General features: G+C 36.3%; 1 protein-coding gene across 1 annotated transcript in view; it reads left to right on the plus strand.

Annotated features, from left to right (window-relative positions):
• Window positions 1-11,923, plus strand: part of LOC107698854 (protocadherin Fat 3-like) — a 170,687-nt gene that overhangs the window by 130,929 nt on the left and 27,835 nt on the right. Inside the window, exons 13-19 of the mRNA XM_016499983.1 lie at window positions 5,523-5,719; window positions 6,841-6,853; window positions 7,171-7,385; window positions 7,477-7,614; window positions 9,095-9,238; window positions 10,026-10,223; window positions 10,719-10,943. Of these exons, the coding sequence (XP_016355469.1) occupies window positions 5,523-5,719; window positions 6,841-6,853; window positions 7,171-7,385; window positions 7,477-7,614; window positions 9,095-9,238; window positions 10,026-10,223; window positions 10,719-10,943 (1,130 nt within the window). The remainder of the gene's footprint in view (window positions 1-5,522; window positions 5,720-6,840; window positions 6,854-7,170; window positions 7,386-7,476; window positions 7,615-9,094; window positions 9,239-10,025; window positions 10,224-10,718; window positions 10,944-11,923) is intronic.

Raw genomic sequence — 11,923 nt, forward strand, 5'->3', positions numbered from 1 at the left:
TGATTACAGAACCGGCTTTACTAACAAAATGCGCATGACAATCGCATTCGATTAATCGTGCAGCCCTATATACAGTACATAATATTGTTCGACTGTTGTACTGCACAAGCAGTTTTTTCACTTGTTTTAAGTATAAAAATTAAAATCAAGTAAAAAACAAAATGTGCCAGTGCAGTACGACAAAATGCACATTAAAAAGATACATTCTCTAAAATTAAGTCGTTCTATATGATGCATTTTTTTATATTTTTTAGTGAAAAAAGCTTTAGTCAGTTTTTGCATAAAATTGACAGGTTTAGTTATTTCAGCTTCAACAATTTACATGTGCGAGCGACAGCCATGCAGTTTCCTTAGACAAACATTTTAGTAGAAAATCATCCATAAAGAAAGACGGAGAGAGGTGTCAAACTGCCTTTTCATTCCCATTGTTTTGAATGTTCAACAAGCACAAATAGTTTAAGTGTCCGCATACTGTTGGCCATGTACCGTATCTCTGTGTATGCCTGTGTGCTCTCAATCTAAACATAGCCTGATTTTCTGAAACCCTGTTCTGCATGTAAGCATAATGTAGAACAGCGCTATTATGGAATGTCAGAAGTCCACAGCAATTACACCTCATTCATCCTCTCCTGATAATGGATTATTCGCTCTAGGGCTACTAGCTGGATTTTGCGGGAGGACGCGGACTGACTTCTTGCTGAAGAGAAAAACCACTCTCGTTTTATAAGGATTTTATTAAAGCTGTGATGCAACTGCATGCAAATTACACCGGTGGGATTTGCGATGGGGAAGCGCATCACTTCACGAACTAAACATAATACATTGACATTTCCGAAAGCAGTAGTTTAGGTGGATAGCGTCTTTTGAAAAGGGCAAATATAAACCTCCTTCTTATCAGCATCTAGCTCAGTCAACTTTAAATATACCTTTATATTCAGCCAGTGTTGAACACCTTGCTTGGTTTGGAGCAGATTGCACACACAAACACACACATACACACCTTGCACATGCTCCTAAGCAGCACACACTTGTAAATTAGACGCTCAGAAACTCATAACATTGAATTAGGGAGCTGCCTTGTTCTATAATTCATGCTTTTTCACACACACACAGAGAAAGAAACACACTTCTCGGCCTGAACAGAATTTCGATTAAGCTCAACCTTTATGCTGTGATCATGGTTTAGACTGTGCTGCCACCAGCAGGAGCAGTATTTTTAACAAGATTTACCATGCACAACACACACAAGCACACAGCCTCTGACTCTTAACTAAATTACAGCCCACAGCATTGAAACTAAAGTAAACATTGTGATACTGGAACTTGTTTAGTTGCTTATTGTTGGTGTACATTCTACCGAGGGTTGTTTTCTGAGTATTTTCTTTCTCTGCCGTATCTAAATATCATTTTACATTTACGTTTATGCATTTAGCAGACACTTTGGATAAAAATTACTTCAAAAAGTGCATTCAAGGTACACATTTTACTTTTTAATAAGTATAAATGCATATAAAAGAGGACGCGGACTGACTTCTTGCTGGAGAGAAAAACCACTCTCGTTTTATAAGGATTTTATTAAAGCTGTGATGCAACTGCATGCAAATTACACCGGTGGGATTTGTGATGGGGAAGCGCATCACTTCACGAACTAAACATAATACAGTGACATTTCCGAAAGCAGTAGTTTAGGTGAATAGCGTCTTTTGAAAAGGGCAAATATAAACCTCCTTCTTATCAGCATCTAGCTCAGTCAACTTTAAATATACCTTTATATTCAGCCAGTGTTGAACACCTTGCTTGGTTTGGAGCAGATTGCACACACAAACACACACATACACACCTTGCACATGCTCCTAAGCAGTACACATTAGGCGCTCAAAATATAAACCTCCTTCTTATCAGCATCTAGCTCAGTCAACTTTAAATATACCTTTATATTCAGCCAGTGTTGAACACCTTGCTTGGTGACAAGGAGCAGATTGCACACACAAACACACACATACACACCTTGCACATGCTCCTAAGCAGCACACACTTGTAAATTAGGCGCTCAGAAACTCATAACATTGAATTAGGGAGCTGCCTTGTTCTATAATTCATGCTTTTTCACACACACACAGAGAAAGAAACACACTTCTCGGCCTGAACAGAATTTCGATTAAGCTCAACCTTTATGCTGTGATCATGGTTTAGACTGTGCTGCCACCAGCAGGAGCAGTATTTTTAACAAGATTTACCATGCACAACACACACAAGCACACAGCCTCTGACTCTTAACTAAATTACAGCCCACAGCATTGAAACTAAAGTAAACATTGTGATACTGGAACTTGTTTAGTTGCTTATTGTTGGTGTACATTCTACCGAGGATTGTTTTCTGAGTATTTTCTTTCTCTGCCGTATCTAAATATCATTTTACATTTACGTTTATGCATTTAGCAGACACTTTGGATAAAAATGACTTCAAAAAGTGCATTCAAGGTACACATTTTACTTTTTTTAAATAACTAAAGTATAAATGCATATAAAATATAATAAATAATAATAAATAGTTCTTAATATTACCTATCTATCCTGATATTAAATATATATTAATATGTGTGTGCGTGTGTGTGTGTGTGTGTGTGTTTATATATATATATATTTCACAGTTTTTGTCCAAAAAATTACTTCAAAAAGTGCATTCAAGGTACACATTTTACTTTTTAATAAGTATAAATGCATATAAAATATAATAAATAATAATAAATAGTTCTTAATATTACCTATCTATCCTGATATTAAATATATATTAATATGTGTGTGCGTGTGTGTGTGTGTGTGTGTGTTTATATATATATATATTTCACAGTTTTTGTCCACTTTTATGATGTTTTTGTATCTTTTAAAGCCGAAAGAAAGAAAATGAATAAATATAAAAAGTCTCTCTATTGTTTATATCAATGTAAATAAGTGCACTTTTGGTCCACTTTTGTGATGTTTTCATATCATTTAAAGTCTAAAATATTCAGTTCATTGATTGTAATTGCATTGGAAAGAATGCAGCCTTCAGAAAGAAAGTCAAACAACGTTACAACTTCATAAAAATGAGTGAACTATCCCTTTAATTAAATCGTAGCCCACAGCATGTAAACTTTGTGACACGAGCCCTTGTTTAGTTGCCATGTGTTCTACTGAGAATAGTCTCTTTCCCTTTCTCTCTCAGTCTCCTTCGCTACAGTCCACACTTTCATAACGTTTAAATCCTCTAGTTCAAGACAAACTCAAAGGTCAGACAGACTCTAATACACTTCTCACAGCCCAGCGGCACAAACTGGCTCAGAGAACTGCACACCGTATCATAATACACACCGAGGGAAAGAAAGAGACCAATATACAAACAGATTTGAGTTACCCAAATGTCTTTATTCTCTTTAGGAAGCGAGAGCATTGTGGGTAAATTCAGCTCTCAGGGTATTTTACTGCTGTGTTCAACAGAGCACAGAGCAATTAAACAGTAAACAGTTACTCTATGGTGGTTAATTGGATAATTTGAACTTTTATTTAGAGGTTCTTTGCTGAAAGTCGTTTAAAGGTTCATAAAGGATATCTTAAACCATGTTAGACCAGCGCACTGTGTATCTCAGCTTAACAATAGCGCTGAATATCCCCGCCGTAACAGCTACGATTTAACAGCCGTTAAATAGCTCTCCGTGTTGCTGCCTCGTAAAGGTGAAGGGTCACTGCAGAAACACTAATCAACCAGAACTGACTGTAAATGGCTGGAAACACATCAGTTGAGTTTAATTGGTTGACAAGAAGAATGAAATGTTGTTTGAGAGAGATGTTTTACGCATGTGTATAGATAGTTGATTTTCAAACCTATAAGGTCTGTGTGTGACTAGATAAAGTACTGTACCAACTATGACAATTAAAACAATATGACAATTGTATTACAATTTAAAAACAAAATTTAAAAAAAATTTTTTTTTTGATTTTCCAGTGCTATGTGACCAACTGTAAGCTATATATGTGTATTATTATATGCATGCCATATTTTTGTATTTTAATGTGTCATGCAATTCAGTACAATTCTGATTGCATTCTATTCCAAATTGCATTTTTGGGTTTCTTAAAAGATGGCTTTTATGCTCACTGAGGCTGCATTTATTAAATCATAAATACAGTTAAAACAGTAATACTGTGAAATATTATTATATGGTAAAATAAGTTTTCTATTTGAATATATTTTTAAATATAATTTAATTTGTGATGGCAAAGCTGAGTTTTCAGCATCATTTCACATGATCCTTCAGAAATCATTCTAATATGCTGATTTGCGGCTCAAGAAACATTTATTATTATTATGCTGAAAACAGCTGTGGTTCTTAATTTTGTTTAGAAACAGTGATACATTTTTTTTAATAGAGTTCAAAAGAACAGTGTTTATTTGAAATAGAAATATTTTGTAACATTTAAGCGCATATAGTCACTTACAGTCAATTTACCACATCCTTGCTGAATAAAAGTAATAATTTATTTAAAAAAAACAAAAAAAACGTACTGACCCCAAACATTTACAGTACCGTATATTGCATTATGCCACTGAAAAATATCAAATAGCCTATCATGAGATTTTGACTGGGATAAACAACACCTTTGATTACTGTGTTATTATGACACGCGTAAACATTTTATTTTTTATTTTTATTATTTATTTATTTTTTTTTTTAATTATTATTATATAATGTGGTGGCATTCAGACAAGTAGGGTCAGTTTTTAAGTGCCCAAATACATTGAAGCCACTGTGCATGTGCAAGAAAATTAAAGTTTTCAAGCTATCGTTTATGAAGCACAGAAAAAGCATGCAGTGTATGAAAGTCATGCTGAACACTCCCTCAAGCCAATGAGCGAGAGCGTGGGATGAGAGAAATGGAGTTGGAAGGCGTCCAGGCCTTTGTTAACGCGTCTCTGATAGAAGCTGTTCTGTGTTATCAGCCCCCAGCTGAGTTAAATGACACTCTTTATTAGATGAATAAGGCAGCGTGTGTTGATACTATGAGTGTACAGTAATTGGGTGCTTGTCAGCGCGGCTGCTTTGATTATAGAGCCGTTTCCATTTAACTCTCACTCAGTCTCTCGTTCTCATTTTTTCTCTCTTTCCACCTCTGTCTACTTGAGGTTTAAAAGATGACCTGTCCTAATGAGCCAGGTATGGCTGCCGACTGTGCGATAGATCAGGAAGGCTGTTATGAGGACCTAATTGATGGCAGTGTTGATCATTTAAATGTGAATATAAAGAACTGATTATTATAGTTCATACTAATGAGTATGCCATCATTGAGAGGACTAATGGAGGTTATTAAAACTGCAGATAATCCTGGAAGTGAGCGTGTGTTGTGTTACAATCGGTAGGGGATTTTATTGCTACTTAAATTGTCACAGACTATTGAGAGAGTAACTGTCCGGTATAATCTCTTGTGTGTGTGTGTGTGTGTGTGTGTGTGTGTGTGTGTGTGTGTGTGTGTGTGTGTGTGTGTGGGTGGTAACAGAGGAGGGGTGTTTGCTCTGGGGTTGGTTCAGGGAGAGTGGAAACTGTACGTTAAACGACCGTTAGACCGCGAGGAACAAGAACGGTACCTCATCAATGTCACAGCGACAGACGGACTCCACGTTTCCACGGCAGCCGTAGAGGTCATGGTCATCGACACCAATGACAACAGCCCCGTCTGTGACCCGGTGAGTTAAAACACTAAAGTTCATTCTGGGAAACATGTAGAAGTCGTCAGAGCTGGTTCTCCTGCTGTTCTTTCAGTTGGCTCAAAATCTAATTAGTGCATTTTTTTGACAGTTTCAAATCTACATGGTAAACATGACAAGCCAAAGCCAGGAATATTTTTGGAACCAGTGAGTCCACTTACTGCAGCCAAGAAGTACAGGGAAAATTATCTATGAACATAAAACATGACCTTGTTGAAATAAGGTCAAGCTGAAAACCAGGCCAGTTTGTTTAGCAGGGGGCATTTGAGTTGAGCCTCAAAACTTAGTGAGCTGTCGGCGCCGATGGCCTCGTGGGCAGTGCGCCGACATGTAGCGCCATTGCGCTTCGGGCGTCCCGAGTTCGAGTCCCTGCTCGCGGACCTTTCCCGACCCCACCCCCCTCTCTTTCACCCACTTCGCTTCCTGTCAACCTACTGTCCTATCTAAATAAAAGGCATAAAACACCAAAAATAAAACTTAAAAAAAAGTGGTTAAATCTGAAATCTTGTAATGTTTATCAAAGCTTCATCCAGCCTTCATCCTGGTCCACATCACCATGACCCTTTCCCTCCTGCCATAATGCAATTTCTCCAGAAGCAGCTCTTGAAAAACATTGGCCAGCTAATCTCACCATATGGATGGACTGATAGACGCTAAGCGGCTTGCTCAAACCTTTCTGGCAAAAAAAATAATTGTAATTTATGACTCTGAACAGGCTGCTTCACGTCCTTTTTTGTCTCGCGATGGATACGAGATGGCGTATCATGTTTCTCGGCCATCTCTTTCCTAATCAAATCGCAGGACCCTCAACTTTCACGACAGGCTCTGACTCTTTGAGCATTCATAATCCATTACAATATTGCATTACTCCATAAAAAGTAACTAATTATGTTACTTAGTTACTTTTTATGTAAAGTAGTGCAGTATGTCACTTTTGTGTTACTTTTTGTCACCTGTGCTGGGCTGGTTTGTTTGTTTTTTAATAACAAAATGCCCAAAAGTTCTATTTTTTGCCAACTGTAAAGGCCCTTTCACACCAAAAATGAAATTAGGCTGAAGAAAGTACTTCTGCATTTCACTCCCAATTTCTGTCAACACAGGGACAGGAGAGCTGTCAGTGAATAAATGCGAAAACAAAGTAACTTGCATTATTTATTTGAAGAAGTAATCTGATTACATAACTCACGTTACTTGTAATGCGTTACCTCCAACACATATTTCAATGCACCTATGATGGCCAAAAATTATCAAAAGTTTGTATGATGCCTGGATATTATCAGATTAAATGTTTGAATGTGCCTATGATATAAGTGTAAAGTATAAAAATGTTGGTATAAGTTATTTTTATTTTTATTTATATATTTATGACTTATAAAATATATCCCATAGATTCACTCTATAACAAGATTTGTATATTGTGCCACGTACAGGGGCCATCTCCGTATCTCGACCGCTGGACTTTGAGTCCTGCAAGGATTATTTCCTTACGGTGGAAGCAACTGATGGCGGGACTCAGCCCCTTAGTGCTGTTACCATGGTGAACATCAACCTGACAGACGTCAATGACAATGCCCCCATGTTCAGCCGCGACGCCTACAGCTTGTCCATCAGCGAGGACGCTAACATAGGAGACACCGTGGTCAAGGTAACCACTCATGAAATTCACAGACAGTACATCTTATTTTTGTGTCTTTGAGATCCACATTATAATTTGGTGATTTGTCGCAATCACCTAGGTGACCGCGGAAGACGTCGATAGCCAAGCAAACGGCGACATCCTGTATTCCATCGTCAGCGGCGACCGAGAGAACCAGTTCTTCATCGAGCCAATCACGGGCCAGATCAAAGTCAACAAGCAGCTGGATCGAGAAACGGTGAGGAATGTGGGACGTCGCCACGGCTACCGTTACTATGACAACCGAGTGACAGAGAAATAAAGGCATCAAATAGGACAAAATCCCCACAAAGACTTTATTTTAAATGACACTGATCAGGGAACAGCTGAAGAGAAGAAGAAATCAAATCATTCATGGCAGACATCCACACAGGAAAGCCTTTAATAACAGACACAGTGTCATAGTGTTTCATTTAATTTGAAAGATTCTCCATGTGTAAGAGATTAAAATAATAGTATTACACCTGTGAAACTGCTTCATAATAGATTTAAAAAAAAAAAAAAAGAAACCTTGGAGATTATGATTTTGGAGTTTGCTTTAGTAAAGCATATGCTTTGATCACTGGTTAAGTGAGTTCATTAAAAAAAATGGTAATATGAATATAAAAAATTATAACATATAATATCATTTTTTAACTTCATTTAAAAGTTTGGAATTTATAAGATTTTTTTTTCAATCAAGTCCTTTAGCATTTTTTTATAAAAAAAAAATACAGTAAATAGTTATGAAATGTTATTACAGTTTAAAATAACACTTTTGTATTTTATTTATAAATTCTGTTCATTTTGATTTAATTCTCTGAAGTATTATTTCAGTCTTTATTTCTTATTTGATACTTTTTTTTGTATAAAAGGAACATAAAAACAGCATTTATTTGACATTTTTTGTAACATTATAAATGTCTTTACTGTTACTTGATCAGTGATCAGTATAATGCGTCCTTGCTGAATAAAGTATTAATTTCTTTAAAAACAAAATTACTGAAACCAAATGTAGTTTTTTTTAATACTCTTTTATTTATTTATTTTAAACATTAAAAAAATCTGGCTTGGTTTGGAATGGATAGTGGTACATGATGTTATATAACTGCAACCACTAGATGGTGATAAAGTTTCCTTAGATTACATGCAGACCCTCCTTTTCACTCCCAAGTCAATTAGCGTAATGAAGCCATTGTTGTCTGTTCAATTATAGATGGTTAAAAGGGGTCAGATCATTTCCAGGCTCTTTTGAAATAAGACTTTGATTAATGATGTAGACATACTCTTTAAACTTTCAGTGTAAATCCTCTATAAAGTCCATTAATTGTAACTAAGATTCAACAAAAGAGAAAATAATGATTCATTTAGAAAATGAATCCCTTCTGAATAGTGCTTAACATTATAAGTGGAGTTTAAAAATGAAATAAAATGCCACAAATGTCAGTGTTTTCAAATGAACAGAGAAGAAAATCAGATGAAAAATAGCAAAAAGAAGAGAAACTGACAGCAAGGAGTTCCAAACCTAGATTGTGTGTCTGTATGTATGGAGCTTCAGATCATCCGTCAGCCTGTCATGAACTATTTATGACACAGTCAGAGTGAAAGAGAATATATAGATGTGTGTTCGTCTCTTTACTTTGTACTTTCTTTTCATCTCTTATTCTGTACGTTTTAAACCGTTCTTTCTGTATCTGTAGATGGCTGGTTACTCGTTGTCCGTCAGAGCTCTTGACAGCGGGACGCCTGCGATGTCCTCAACCGTTCAGGTCAACATCGACATCTCTGACGTCAACGACAACCCGCCCTCCTTCACTCCAGCCAATCACACTGCTGTTATACAGGTGCGATATAATGAGTGACAGGTAAATCAGCCAATCACGTTCAAGTAATTCCTGCAGTTTAAAGGTGGGGTAAGCGATTTCTGGTAGCCAATGTTGACACATTATAATCAGTGATGCTGTCTACACCATAGAGATATATACATATCTATGGTCTACAATGGATGTGGCATGGCACGACACGACAAATCCCTGACAGAAAACTGCTGCTGCATTCTATTTATGACGTATTGACACAAATTTCAAATGATTTTCAATGGTTTTTCACGTCCAGTGTACTAGACAGACTTTAGCTGTTGCGGCGCATACACGTTGTTGCTCACCTATCGAGAAGAAACAAAGCAACCTCGGCGTCCGATCGCAGCCTTCCGCTCCTTGAGTTCTCTCCAGTGCTGGAAATCTGATCCGATATTTACTAGTGCTGTGTTCAAAATATCGATACGACGATGTATCGTCACAGAGATTTGACGATACGAGTATCAATACAGGTGATACACAGCCCTAATATTTACACGGGTCCTAATTCTTGCCTTATTGCCTTAAGCCTTCTTTTGCTCCGCAGACGTTTTCCTCTTTTGTTTTTTATCCGCCATCTCGATTTTTCTGTCGCTCGGCTCAGCTAATGTCCGTCCTGTGCACTGAACGCTCTCTCCTCCACATCATGAGTAGACACGCCCCTTACTGCTGATTGGCTACAAGTTTGTTTTGCTATTCGGCCCGAATCAGTTTTCTAAAGCGTTTTTGAAAAATCGCTTACCCCACCTTTAATGTGAGCTTTACTCATTAACAGGAAAACAAGCCTTTGGGAACAAGTGTCCTACAGCTGTCCGTCATCGATAAGGACGCCAGCCACAATGGGCCGCCTTTTCATTTCCACATCCTATCAGGAAATGAGGGGGCGTGGTTTAAACTGGATAGAGAGGGGCTGCTGACATCTAACAAGGTGTTTCGTAGGTCCGAGGGCACAGATTATGTCATTCACGTACAGGTAAAGAGAAATTCTGGACCAAAATTTGTAAAAAGTTAATTAAATTGCATTTATACACTACCAAAAATCAAACATTTGGGGTTAGTACGATTTTTTTATATGTTTGAAAGTCTCTTAGGCTCACCAAGACTGAATTTATTTCATGAAAAATACAGAAAAAAGCAGTGATATTGTTAGATATTATTACAATTTTAAATCACTCTTTTCTTTTTGAATATATGTTCAAATGTAATTTATTTCTGTGATGCAAAGCTCAATTTTCAGCATCATTACTCCAGTCTTCAGTGTCACATGATCTTTCAGAAATCATTCTAATATGCTGATTTGCTGCTCAAGAAACATTTCTGATTATCAGTATTAAAAAAGACAAGACATTTTTGGGGAAACTGATACATTTTATTTAAATGTAGAATTTAGATTAAATACAGGTAATATTTTTGTGGTTGTGATTGACGCTTGATTCAGCCAATCACTGTCCGCTGTTTCACCCCATAGGCCAGTGATTCGGGCAGGCCACCCCTGTCGTCGATGGCGACTGTGTTGGTGCGTGTGATAGAGGAGAGCGTACACAAGCCAGTGGCATCACCTTTACATGTGCACATCGTAACCATGGAGGATGAGTTTCCAGGAGGTGTGATCGGTCAGATCCACGCCACGGACCAGGATGCCTTTGATATACTTACCTACGGACACACACACCAGCAGAGCAGCCTGTTCAAGGTATATGAGTGTGTGATCCATTGGTTTGTGTTTCCGTTTTGCATGCATCACATTCATATTTTCACAGTATTCCTCATTTATTCTCATGTTTTAGATTGAGTCCAAATTGAAGTCCACAAAACCCCTACAACAATTACCATTCAGTTATTGTTATTATTGAATTATTATTATGAATTAGTTAATGCATTTATTATTCAAATGTGACTGTGGACCACAAAACCAGTCTTAAGTTGCACAGGTATATTTATAGCAATAGCCAACAATACATTGTATGGGTCAAAAATCATTAGGATATAGATCATGTTCCATAAAGATATTTTGTAAATTTCCTACCGTAAATATATTAAAACGTAATTTTTGATTAGTAATGTGCAATGCTAAGAACTTCATTTGGACAACTTTAAAGATGATTTTCTCTTTTTTTTTTTTTTTTTGCACCCTCAGATTCCAGATTTTCAAATAGTTGTATCCTATCCTAACAAACCATACATCAATGGAAAGCTTATTTATTCATAATGCAATTATTCACTTTGGGGCAGTTTGAGATTCAAAGAAATATAATTAATAACTTGTTTTTGTCTAAAATAGAATTATATTTTTAATGACATTTTGAACATGACTACTCATTCTTTATTTTTATTAATGGGGATTATGCAATACCAAAAAAATACTTTCAAATCAAAACTACCATAAACTTTAGCTTCTTTGAAGTTCATGCATTTTTCATAGTTTTAATCGTAATTCATTCATATGCACAATTTTCTCTAATTTCAACCTTTTCAACATACTATTTAAATGTTTTTGTTGTTGTTGTTGATGATGTTTTAACAATGAGAAGTATTAATTATTATTAATTAATATTAATTAATTTACATTCAAAGTTTGGACTTAAATTTAAAATAAATTTAAATTTTTAGAAGTTTAATTTTACAATTAATATTAATTACAAATTGATAAATTATATGTTTGTTTATATATAT

Source organism: Sinocyclocheilus anshuiensis, unplaced genomic scaffold (assembly GCF_001515605.1).
Source record: "Sinocyclocheilus anshuiensis isolate Anshui unplaced genomic scaffold, SAMN03320099.WGS_v1.1 scaffold2168, whole genome shotgun sequence".
NCBI lineage: Eukaryota > Metazoa > Chordata > Actinopteri > Cypriniformes > Cyprinidae > Sinocyclocheilus > Sinocyclocheilus anshuiensis.